The 12,874-nt window shown below is 41.7% G+C and overlaps 1 protein-coding gene across 7 annotated transcripts in view; it reads right to left on the bottom strand.

Moving 5' to 3' along the window:
* Positions 1 to 12,874, bottom strand: part of itprid2 (ITPR interacting domain containing 2) — a 228,667-nt gene that overhangs the window by 122,983 nt on the left and 92,810 nt on the right. For 6 of the 7 annotated variants that reach the window (XM_072477597.1, XM_072477590.1, XM_072477574.1 and 3 more), the window contains one exon: positions 930 to 1,142. In XM_072477597.1, the coding sequence (XP_072333698.1) occupies positions 930 to 1,104 (175 nt within the window). In that variant the 5' untranslated portion in view covers positions 1,105 to 1,142. Of the gene's footprint in view, positions 1 to 929; positions 1,143 to 12,874 lie in introns of those variants that run through there. The other variant, XM_072477603.1, reaches the window with a different exon arrangement.

Below are 12,874 nucleotides of genomic sequence, written 5' to 3'. Positions count from 1 at the left end.
GTCTGCTCAAAAAAATACACTCAATCGATTTTTTTAAATCATTACATTTAACATCCTTTAATCTATTATGAAGATAAATAATTGCATTTATAGTTCCACTTCAAAGAAATTATGAGCTCTTTGAGATGTCAGTCTGACTGTGAACTGACACAGTCAGTGATAATGTGATAATGAAACGCTGTAAAATAAAATCAGTATGGACTATTAATACTGTAATGATAGCCCTCAGGCTCATGTCAGCAGACAGAGTGAAATAGTAAGCACTGATTTTTAAAATACTGCATTATTTTTTCTAACATTTAAAAAGGGCAGGAGATTTAAATCCCTTTGACAGCTTGACAGTCTCTTTGACAGTTCCACTGAGTTTGTGTCATTTTAAGCACATTCAAGTCTATTTTTTTAAATCCCAAAGAGCACTTACCTCTTTCAAAAGCAAACACATATCAGAGGCAGAGAGAAAATGTAAGGGGAGTAAATAATGAGCTAGCAACAAATCCAAAATTCAATCTGTAGTATGCTGCCCTACTATTTGTAGCAGAACCTTTTGTGTGCAGGTTGGCTTCAGCAGTCACCAATGTACTGACGGGACCATAAAAAAAAATGACAGGAGGAGGAATATTCTTTTAAATTCATTTTCAGGATGCGTGTCGCTTTCAAGATCAGCATTTATTTCCCATTCCTAGATGCTCCACGTCTCATTAACTGAGTGGCTTGATAGGTTACTTCAAAGGGCAGTTAAGGGTGGACAGTGTTGGTGTTGGACTAGATGCTTAAGTTTACAAAGAAACACATCCATGCAGTTAATTCCAGACAAGTAGTTAAAGGATTTTTATATTTGGTCGACATGTAAATCAATCTGGAGAACCTACAATATGACATTATTCATTCATCAAACAGTAACACAAATGCATGCATCAGAAAACCCCTACCTTCAGTTGATGTTTCTGTCAGTTCTAGATTTGCTGCGCTGTTGCCTTCGGAGAGCTCCGTGGTCTCGGTGGCATCACATCTGTCGCCTGTCTCAGAAAATTGCCAAGAGTCTCTGCTTCTTGCCCAAGCCTTCCTTTTGTCCTTCGCATTTCTCCAACTATGTGCACATTCCATAGCTACGATTATATTTTTATTACAATGGAAATATCAACCTGCAAGTGAAAGAATAATCATTAATGCCAGAACATCAGAAAGACAAATAAAGTCACAATATTTTCACCTTTTAAGTAACTGATTGCCAGTAGTAAATGAAGACCTCTTTTTCTATTTATTGAGGTGTTGCTGGTTGGGCCAGCATTTATTGCCCGTCCCTTGAACTGAATGGTTTGCCACACCATTTCAGAGGACATTTGAAGAGACAACCATTTTGCTGTGGATCTGGAGTGACGTGTAGGCCAGAACAGGCTCCCTTAGTGAACCAGATGGGTTATTACGACAATCAGCAATGGTTCCATTGTCAGGTTTTGATTTTTAATTCCAGATTTTTACTGAATTCAAATTTCACCATCTTCTGTGGTGAGATTTGAACCAGAGTACCCAGAGCATTACCCTGGTACTCTGAATTACTAGTCCAGCGACAATACCACTACACTGCCTCTCCTACTTGCAGATAGCACAGATGTTCATGTAATGCCACATATTAATTAATGTGCCAGCTCAACAGTTTTAGATTGGCTGCATGTGACTTTGGCCAACAAGATCCCATATTCAACCCCTTTCCAGGTCTTGAACAAATAATGTAAGCTGTAACTGCAGTGCGGCACCGAGTGTGCTATAATATCTGAAATGTCTTCTTGTTGGGCGAGATGCTAAATTGAGGTTTCATCTGTCTGCGCCCATGGTGCAGATGAACGGTGAAGAAACCAAGCTACTACTTATACTAACAGAACCCTTTCCAACAGCAACAATGGCGGCACTACCGGAAAAGATGGAAAGACTTACCTCGCAAAGAGCCCAAACCTGTAGATAACTAAAACTTTGACTCCCGAGAGCCCAAACTTCACTGACAGCTCCTCTAGACTTGCGAACCGCCCCTCCAGAAACAAATCCCTCATTCCTTCCACCCCCTTGTCCTCCCGGCATCTAATCTTTCCAGTTCGAATATATGGCACATTTCGACACCGCTCCTAAAGTGCTGTCAAAATTGTCTCCATATCTTCAGCATAGCGACCACCACTGGATTACCTGATTATCTCCCTGGAGAAAACAGAAGCAAAGCCGTTACCCATGCCTGCAATCCTGACTCCCTACAGGAACCTGACTCCACCTTCACCCAAACTGCATCCTGGTCCCCACACCAACAGAAAACCTTCTCCGCATTCACCGCCGAAAGGTAATACATCAGGCTCGGCAACACCAAGTCTCCTGACTGCTGGTCCTTCTGCAGGACTGCTTTCCGAATCCTGGCTAACCAGCTCACCCACATGAAGGACGGGAGAAATCTCTCCAACCCACCAGAAACACTTCTGGTAAAACAAAACGGTAGACATTGGAATAAAAACAAAAACCGTGGCAGATTGAACTCAGCCTGCGAAAGATAGAGGGAGGTCATCCCACCTCTGTAGTCATCCTTAACCCTACTCACCAGGCGCGTAAAGTTCAATTTGCGAAGCCGGGCTCAGACCCAAGCCACATGCATCCCTAGGCACCTGAAGTGAGTGCCCGATAGACGGAGAAGCAAACACCCCCACATTAGCTCCCTTCCCCAGCAGAGTAACCGAAAAACACTTGTTTTCTCCAAATCTATCTTATATCCAGAAAAGGCCCCAAATGCTTCAACAGGTCCATTATTTCCTCCATTGTTGTGACCTGGTCCATAACATACAACAGATTATCAGCATACAGGAACATTCTACCACCGCCCCCCCCCCCCCCCCCCCCCAAACACCCTCGCTATCCCACTCCACTTATCCGATTTCTCAAAGCAATGGCCAAAGGCTTAATCACCAACGTGAACAGGAGTGGTGATATAGGGCACCCTGCTTCGTTCCCCTGTGCAGCTGGAAATATCTCAAGCTCACATTATTCATACGGAAGCTGACCTTAGGTTCCTTCTATTGTAGCTTAACCCACAGCACAAACTTGGGCCCAATCACAAACCACTCCAACGCCGCGAACAAATAACTCCAATCTACCCTATCGAAGACCTTCGCTACATCCAATGCCACAATAACACCCTGTTCTCCCTTTCCAATGGGGACAAAATCACATTCAACAGGCGGCGCCTCCCCAACAACCTGAGGGAGACACTCTTCCAACCTGAGCACCAACATCTCAGCCAAATTCTTTGCTTCCACATTCAATAAAGAAATCGGCTGGTATGACCCACACTCCAACGGATCTTTATTTTTCTTTAAAAGGAGCGAGATAGATGCCTGTAATCATAGTCTCCGGGAACAACCCACGCGCTAGTCAATATTCAAATGCCTCCACCAACAACGGTATCAACAAGTCGGCAAACCTTTTATAAAAATTCCACAGGGTAGAATAAAATTCCCCAGTGTCTTGCCAGTTTGCATACTCCCTGGTGTCTTCTGAACTACCTCACCCCCCAATGGCTCCTCTAACCCTTCCTGGTCTTCCAACTCCATTGTGGGACACTCCAACCATTCCAGGAATCCACCATGTCCGACTCATCCTCCAGCAGCTCCGACCTATACAACCATTCATAAAACGCCCCATTCACCTTGGCCAATGCGGACACCACCTCTCATATCCCGAACCTGAACGATTTCCTGTTTTTGCTACCAAAGTGGATAACCTCATATTTATCCAAATTATATTGTATCTTCCACTCATTTTCCCACTCACTCAACTAGTCCAAATCACAAATCACAGCTCACCCTCCCACCCAACTTTGTGTCACTGCAAATTTGGGGATATTACATTTAATTCCCTCATCTAAATCATTTATACTGTGAATAGCTGGGGTCCCAGAATCGATCCATGTGGTACCCCATTAGTCAATGCCTGCCATTTGGAAAAGACCTGTTCATTCCTACTCTTTGTTTCCTGTCTGCCAACCTGTTTTCTATCCACCTCAGTACACTTCCCCTAATCTCATGCGCTTTAATTTTGCATGCTAATCTTTTATGTGGGACTTTGTCGAAAGCCTTCTTAAAGTCTAAATAAACTACAGCCACTGGCTCAACCTCATCACTCTAGTGGTTAGATCCTCGAAGAATTCCAGTAGATTTGTTAATCATGAGTTCCCCTTCATAAACCCAAGCTGACTCTGCCCGGTCCTGCCAGTGTTTTCTGAGTGCTCTGCTATAAATCTTTGACAATGGATTCCAGAATTTTCCTGACTACCGACGTACGACTTATTGGTCTATAATTCCCTGTTGTCTCTCTACTTACCTTTTTAAATAGTGGGGTTATATTATCTACCCCCCAATCGGTAGGAACTGTTCCAGAGTCTATAAAATCTTGGGTGACCACCATCCACTACTTCCAGAGCCACTTTCTCGAGTACTCTGGGATGTACGTTATCAGGCTCTAGAGGGGCCTAATCTCTTTTCCTGCAGCTTTCAGAATGGCAAATCAAGGGATTAAAACATCATATATGCTATCAAGATGGTAATGATTGACAGTAGTCTAAGCGACCCACCCTTGAAGCTGCATGCACATCATATCACAACAAAACCATTTGTTGCCTATCCCCAGGAAATGGCGTTTGTACTGCCGTATCTCATTACCTGCATGTTAAAGTGATTTTTACAAAGTTGAACATTGGAAACGATCGCTTTATCCTTTTTATTTTGGCATACTGGATAGATTTACTTATAGTTTTGGGTATTAATGCCATCACTTTTTCTCCTGTCTCTGGTGAATTATTGAAGGATACAATTAATATTTTAAATTGTTATTTTGGGCAATCCAATTTGGCGGGAATGCCTTTCAGTGTTTTAGTATCTAAAGAAGCAAGGTCCAACTTCCAAGCACTGGTCTGTGACTCACATTGCCAAAACAAGGAAACATAAGTGCATTAGATATACAGAAACCATGTGAAATCAATAGGAAGGCCTGCACGCTTTATTAATGTACCACTTGTTCACATTTGACCAGCCCAACATTCTGAAAGAATAACTAGCACACATATTCACATTTACAGATATAATTCTGGGCAGGCTTCCCCCTCCAGCACTGCTCAAAGGCTGGAGTTCTGTCGTAACTGCTACTTTAAAGCAAAGTGATTGAAAATAGCTGCTAACTATAGACACAAATTCTTGAGCGATCAGGAATTTCCACCCATTATATACAAATATATTTAACCACTTTGACATACAATAGCAGTCATGATAAGATTTCTGTAGAAGCCTTGGAGTAATACCACGAAGCATGAGTAAGGAGAAAAGGGTTTCGAGCTGAGTCACACTTTTACAGAATGCAAAGAGGCCATTCGGCCCCTCGTGTCTGCGCCGGGGTTACAAGCATCAACTTACCAGAGGGAGGAGAGTGCCAACATGAAGTGGGGTCTGGGTCTGATAAATGGAGGGTGAACATATGGGTGGAGGTGGGGCAGGGAAGAAGAATGTGAGATTGAGGCAGGAGCAAGATTACCAGCTTGACAGGAAAAGAGGGATAAGAGAGTGCCACTTTAACTTGTAGTACATGGGGGAGGAAGCAGAAGGGGGCCAGGTTCAGCCAAGGGAGACAAGACAAAAAGACCATGGTGGTTTGGAGGATGAAAGGAGGGAGTTGATGATGGCAAAGGAGACAGTTCATAATGGGTGCAGTGTCTCCATCAACAAGTGCAAATGCAGTCGAATATCTTTTTGTTTGGAGGGAGAAAGAGGAGCTGAGAGAAGGGGCCAAGGGGGAAAAAGAACCTGTAGAAGTAGTTTGGGGAGGAGCAATAGCTGTTGCTCTGTTATGAACTCGAGAATGTTGCATATTTTCCTTTTCTGATTATAAATTACAAATTGTGAAGTATTAAATGTTTGCAGGAGAACAAGAATGCACTATTTTTTAACCTAAACATTCAAATTTACCAGCTAAGCCCCCAGGGACACCCACGGATAAACATAAACAGTTGCCGTAAGGAGATGGGAAGAACATTCTGACGGTATTTGTAGGTATTGCTGACAAGTCCAACTGAAATGGGTGGGCAGGCAAAGCCTCAATCGTTTATTTTAAACGTTTTCTTCCAATTAAAGCATTTCAGCTATGACTGGAAAGAGGTTCTCAAATATACAGAAAAAAACATTCATTTTGAAACAGCAAATACACGAGTGTAATTCAAACTTTAATCTACTTATGGTTTTATTTCTCAGCACAATTGAAGGAATTGAAGTAATAACTGCAGCTTAAGTTACAAACCAAAACCCCAGAGTCTTACTGCACTTTCAATGTCTTAAGAAAAAAAGTCAACATTTATTTGGTGGTTAACATGTTAGCTTTTCTGTTGCTCCCATTTAAGACGCTAGAATAGTGAATAGAAGCCTCTCCATCACTTATACAAACTTGCCAAATGCTTTGAAATATGACGGGATTGCCATAAACATCCATAGATCATACAGAAGCACACTGCACTAAATATGAGTGAATGCGCAGCTTTTATTCAACATGCAGTTAACAAAACGTAGAACACTAATATTCCTTCAAAAGATTTCATGCCGGAATGGAAACTTCACATTTTTAGAAGCTGTTAACCTCAAAAGTTTAGCATCCCATTCTACTTCATACAATTACGAACAAAACTGAGGGAAAGGTTTCTCATGACAATTACATACATCTCCATTTTTAAATGACACTTTGGGCATAGATCCAAGTTGCAATAATTCAAATTCAGATGATAGGAAATCCCAATTGTGTCAACGGTGTCAACCATTCCCGCCAGCAGAATAGCAGCTCCCATGGACCGATAAGCTGGTAACTCTGGATTAGCTGACCTTGTCTAAGCTTTTCACATGACCACACCAACCCAAATGGGGTTAGGCCATACAAGAGCGTAAAATCCTGAAGCTACCGAGCCATCATTTGGCATTAAGACCTCCGTGTGAAAGGATGCGAGAAACTGCGAGAATGGCTAAAGCTGCAAGAAGGTTAGAAGTGTTACCGATCGGAGAGAAGGCAAAGGCATTTAAGTCTGTTGTTTTTGGCATAGGCCACGCTTGCAAGTATATTGGGCTACAAAGAGATATATTCATGTAGGAAATGCGACTCGCTGGCTATTACGAAGTTCCACTTGACACAAATTTGCGTCTTGGTAGCACAGTGATTAGCACTGTTGCTTCACAGTGCCAGTGTTCCAAGTACGATTCCTGGTTTGGGTCACTGTCTGTGTGGAGTCTGCACATTCTCCCTGTGTCTGCGTGGGTTTCCACCGGGTGCTCCAGTTTCCTCCCACAAGTCCCAAAAGACATGCTGTTAGGTCATTTGGACATTCTGCATTCTCCCTCTGTGCACCTGAACAGGCGCGGAATGTGGTGACTAGGAGATTTTCACATTAACTTCATTATATTGTTAATATAATTCTACTTGTGACAATAATAAAGATTAGTATTTGGAGGTGGATTCCCTAGCATTTGAGTACTCTAAGGGTAACTTCCTCCAGTCACGATTATAAACTGGTTATTTCCATATAGGGGTGTTCTTCAAAATTCCTACCCCCTTATTTGCATATTAGACCGCAGTTTTTTTCCTGGTTAAGTTCAGGAAGTGAACAAGCAAATCTCCTCTGCACGGAAAGATGTGCAACTAAACCCACACAAAGAAAGCAGTTAAAAAATTCCTAAAGTTGGGTTTTAGAACGGAGAACTGTTGCATATTGGCCCAGTACTTTCAATCTCAGAGCAGTCGTACCCTGGAGATATCCCAGTGATGAATACACTGTGGGACACCCCCGGATGTCCCCATGGGAATTGCCCGGGAACTTTAAACATCCGCCAGGTAATTACCCAGCACCTGAGGCAGATTTAAAGCAAAGATTTGAGATGGTTCTGACTCTCTTAGCAAAATAGTTACCCAGGAAACACTAGAAAGGTTAAAACCACTTCTAACTACTTTAATACTGACCCCTCCCCCAATGCCCGGACAACATGCCCAAACAACATGCCCAAACATCCCCAACCCTACCCAACAAACTTCCCTTCCCCCTCAAACAACGCCGTAACCACTCGATACCCCATCCTCCTGACCAGCTGACTCTCTTCCACCTGCAAGAAGTCTTACAACACCAGGTTAAAGTCCAACAGGTTTGTTTGGAATCATTAGCTCTCGGAGTGCAGCTCCTTCATCAGGTGAGTGAAGAGGTAGGTTCCACAAACACATATATAGACAAAGTCCAATGATTCAAGATGCTACTTTGAATGCAAGTCTTTGCAGGTAATCTCCACATCTACTTTTCCCACTCATTACCCAAGCCTGCAGCCCCTGCAACCAGTCAACCCCATCTCCCCTAACCCTGCCCACCCCAACCATCCTAACCCTTACACACCCATACTTAACTTCTTTCTGGCTTCTCAAAGAGGCTTGAACCTTTAACATTATTTGGTTCACGGCAGCTAGTGGCATAAAAAAGGGTCTCTGCATTACTTCACCCAACACTGCTGTCCTGCATTGGATGGATTCAGGTGCACTACACATTTCTCACCAGGCCCGGATCAGGTGCGGGCGAGAAATGTACAGCTCCAGACTAATGTAAGTAAAAAGGAGTGTAGTGTCAATCTGACTGTGATTACCCTCTATGGAAACTCTGGTCAAAATCAGCATTTGAGCCATCTGCCTCATTCTTTTGAAACTGTAAGCCAAAAGCAGAAATAAACATGCAAATAATAAATTAGAGACTGACCTTTAATTCAATGTAGCTGCCTATAATCCTTGCACAGAATTCCAAAGTATGATGGCATTGTGTGATTGGACAAACGTAACCAAACTACCTTTAAAAAACAGCTATATAGGTGGCTAAATATTCATAGTTCCTTTTAACTACTTCTGTAGACCACCATCAAACCTTTAGATATATTGTGTTTAGTCTCCCGACAGCAATTCTAATGGGGCTTTATATTTTAAAATGTAATTATTTTGTCTTTTAGCTGCAATTTGTAATACATCAAATCAAGGCAAAACAGGCCTTACCATTTTTAGTCTCTGAAATGATATACAGTACAACACTTATGCTGATGTTATGCCTACCTGTTCTAATACATCTCTTTCCAATGTCAAAACAGTTTACAGTACATTGGGAAAGGTGAGAACTGTTTTTCCCTCTGTTGCAGCTACTGCAAAGGGTGGTTGGCGTCCTTTCGGATGACTTCCCCTGACTTCTTCAATTCAGGAGTCAGGCATCATGGGCCAAGAGGAAGTGGTTGATGCTTTGTATTGCTAGCTTTCTGATTCACTTATTTAAATCCTTTTCAAATCTCAGAAATACCTTTTGAAAAACAATTATTGTAAATCTACCGCCACAAATTAAGGTACGCATCTCCCGAAATGACAAAATGTACCACATCAGCTAATACTGTAATATAGAAAGTGAGATTTTGTCTTATCCAGCACTCAAACAACCAAACACTCTAATAATCAGAATTTCAGACAGTTTGATGTTATCAGAAAACCGATCACTTTCAGTGTTCAATAATGCATTTTAAAAAACTAATAAAAACAATAGATTGTAATTCTACAGAAGTTATTCATAGGTTTTATATTGAAATAATGAAATTGTTGGGTCAACTTTGGTTATTGTGCCTGAACAAGGATATACCGCATCTCGTCCAACACCATTCCATGCCCTGAGCAAATGAGACAGCAAAGATTTTAATCTAATAATCTTTTATTAGTATTACAAGTAGGCTTACATTAACACTACAATGACGTTACTGTGAAAATCCCCTAGTCGCCACACACTGACACCTGTTCGGGTACACAGAGGGAGAATTCAGAATGTCCAATTCACCTAACAAGTACATCTTTTGGGACTTGTGGGGGGAAACTGGAGCACCCGGAGGAAACCCACGCAGACACAGGGAGAACGTGCAGTCTCCACACAGTGACCCATGCCGGGAATCGAACCTGGATCCCTGGCGCTGTGATTCAGCAGTGCTAATCACTGTGCTACCATGTCGCCATTACTGTATAATTCAACAAATTTGATAAATACTGCAGATGCTAGAAATTCGGGAAAAAAAACAGAAAATGCTGGAACAGGAGTAGGCCATTTTGGCCCCTTCAAGTCTGCTCCCCCATTCAGTGAGATCATGGTTTATATGATCGTGACGTCTGTTCCACATCCCACCTATCCCAGACAACTTTAGACTCTCCAGTTAATGAAGAAGCTGTCTACATCTATATCTGCCTTAAAAATATTCAATGACCTTGCTTCCTCTGGTCTTTGGGGAAGAGGGTCCAAAGACTCAACAACCCCCAAAGAAATAAATTCTCTTCATTTCAAACTTTTTAAAAATGCAATAAAATACCACACTTGGAGATACAGCAGAGCTCCACAACTATAAGGAAATACTTCAAATAGCTTTTTAATATGAATGCAGAAGCCTTTATTATCAGCCACCAGCAACAAAACTAGTTCAAATAATTCTCAAAATTTACACTATTTAATAATTGTTTACGCTCCAGACAAAACTAATTCCTTCCACTTGAAAGGACTCTCAAAATTATCCAGAAAGTTAGAAATAGTTTCAAACAGTTTTAACATTAAAATGAAAAGTTTCCAACTGCTTACCAGCATCTCCGCAAGAGAGCAGGCAGACAGCATATTTCCAGCTCTCACTCTAGCAGGTAGAGAACTTTAGCATGGATTTGATGCATCAAATGGCCTCTTCTGTGCCATGATCACTCTACGGGCAACTAGAAGTGGCCTTCCAGATTTTCTCAGGTCTATGTGGTCATGTACTTGATCTCCACTCCGCATGTTGTCCTGCTGGCATGGCTACAAACAGCAAGACCTATGTTCTTCTCAGTGAAGTTAGACAAACATGTCGTACTCTAGACCAAAGTGTCTTTCTGGGTATGAGTTCTAAGAAATGTGCGTGGAAGTATGGGTGTGGAATGGACTAGTGTAATCATTTTTTTTGACAAAAATATTTGCAGCAACAGTAAAATAATATATAGAAACACATATCTTTGGGCCAATCCAGGGAAATCATATACCTTTTTGTTAAATGGAAAGAAATCCACCCACCTTTCCAAAGAATCTACCACGTATTTTCAAAAAATTAGATCGAATGCCTATTTTATTAATGTCAAAAATCATGAGTGTCAATTAATCAATTATCTTCATTTTGCAGTTTAAACAAAAAATGTGACCCTATTACACAAACTTAATTTCATATTCTCCTCACCACAAAAAGAAAATACAATTCAGGCAGGGCCGAGTGAGAAAAATCTTACTTTGGGATTGCATTACAACAATGATGACACTTCAAAAATAAGTCATTGTTGCAAGACATCTTTTGGTCATGAAAAGTGCTGGAGAAATGTAAATCTTTTTTCTTCTTTCTTTCCATCCAAGAATGAAAAGATGTTAGCCACTGCCATTTCAACAGTGCGGTTTAGAAATTAAGCCTCTGGCCAATATCAGCCATGTGGATCGCTAGCAACTTCTTAATCAAATATGTCACGTCTCTCCGTTAAAGCAGTGTTCAATTTTTTTAAAGTCAAAAGGTTTTTGTCCTAAGAGGCCTTTGTGTTTAAGGAAAAAGAAACCTGCAAATTATTTACCCGGCTCTAACACCAACGTTATACTGTACAAGGTCAAAAAGCAAATTAATAAAAATGCTCAAGGCATGAAGCTATTGACAGAAACCACCAGTAGCCTGCTCAACATTAATAGTCTACAAAATCTGCTAAAGCGAATCCTAACTGGAAGACTGAGCTCGACACTTTTACTTGGTTGAATTGGAGTTCAAATAATACCCAGAACTCACAACAGGCTTGTGACCTGGTTGGTAAGAATGTTAAAGAATCATTTTTTTTAAAATATAAATTTAGAGTACCCAATTCATTTTTTCCAATTAAGGGGCAATTTAGCATGGCCAATCTACCTAGCCTGCACATCTTTGGGTTGTGGGGGGTGAAATGTGCAAACGCCACACAGGGTGAATGTGCAAACACCACAGACAGTGACCCAGAGCCGGGATCGAACCTGGGACCTCAGCGCGTGAGACAGCAGTGCTAACCACTGTGCCACCATGCTGTCCCGCTCACACTTGTTTTAAAAACATTAGAACATTAAATAAAATGGAAGCAGTAACCTATATGATGCCTTGAATCTGCACCATCATTCAAGTCAATCATGGCTGATCTTTTGCTGCAATTTGCTCACCTCCTCTTTGCATCGTGAACAAGGAATCTTTGTGCTTCTGCTTTCCTAAGCATCTCGCCATTTAGACAATAGTTTATGCCTCCATTTCTCCTTCCAAAGTGCATAACCTCACACTTTTCCACATTGTATTCCATCTGCCACTTCTTTGCTCACTCTCCAAACCTGTCCAAGTTCTTCTGCAGCCCGCCTGCTTCCTCATTACTACCTGCCTCTCTACAGATCTTTGTATCATCTGCAAACTTAGCAACGGTGCCTTCAGTTCCTTCCTCCAGATCATTAATGTATATTGTGAAAAGTTGTGGTCCCAGCACCGACCCCTGAGGCACATCACTAGTCACCGGCTGCCATCCTGAAAAAGACCCCTTTATCCCCACTCTCTGACTTCTGCCAGTCAGCCAATCCTCTAATGCCTTCTGCCAGTGAGCCAATCCTCTATCCATGCCAGGATCTGACCCTTAACACCATGGGCTCTTAACTTATTTAACAGTCTCCTATGCGGCACCTTGTCAAAGGCCTTCTGGAAATCGATATAAATCACATCCACTGGTTCTCCTTTAACAACTTCCTTGTTTCCTCCTCAAAGAATTCTAACAATTTTGT

Source organism: Scyliorhinus torazame, chromosome 2 (assembly GCF_047496885.1).
Source record: "Scyliorhinus torazame isolate Kashiwa2021f chromosome 2, sScyTor2.1, whole genome shotgun sequence".
In the NCBI taxonomy this organism is placed as follows: Eukaryota; Metazoa; Chordata; class Chondrichthyes; order Carcharhiniformes; family Scyliorhinidae; genus Scyliorhinus; species Scyliorhinus torazame.
This window is presented reverse-complemented; position numbering and strand designations above follow the sequence as displayed.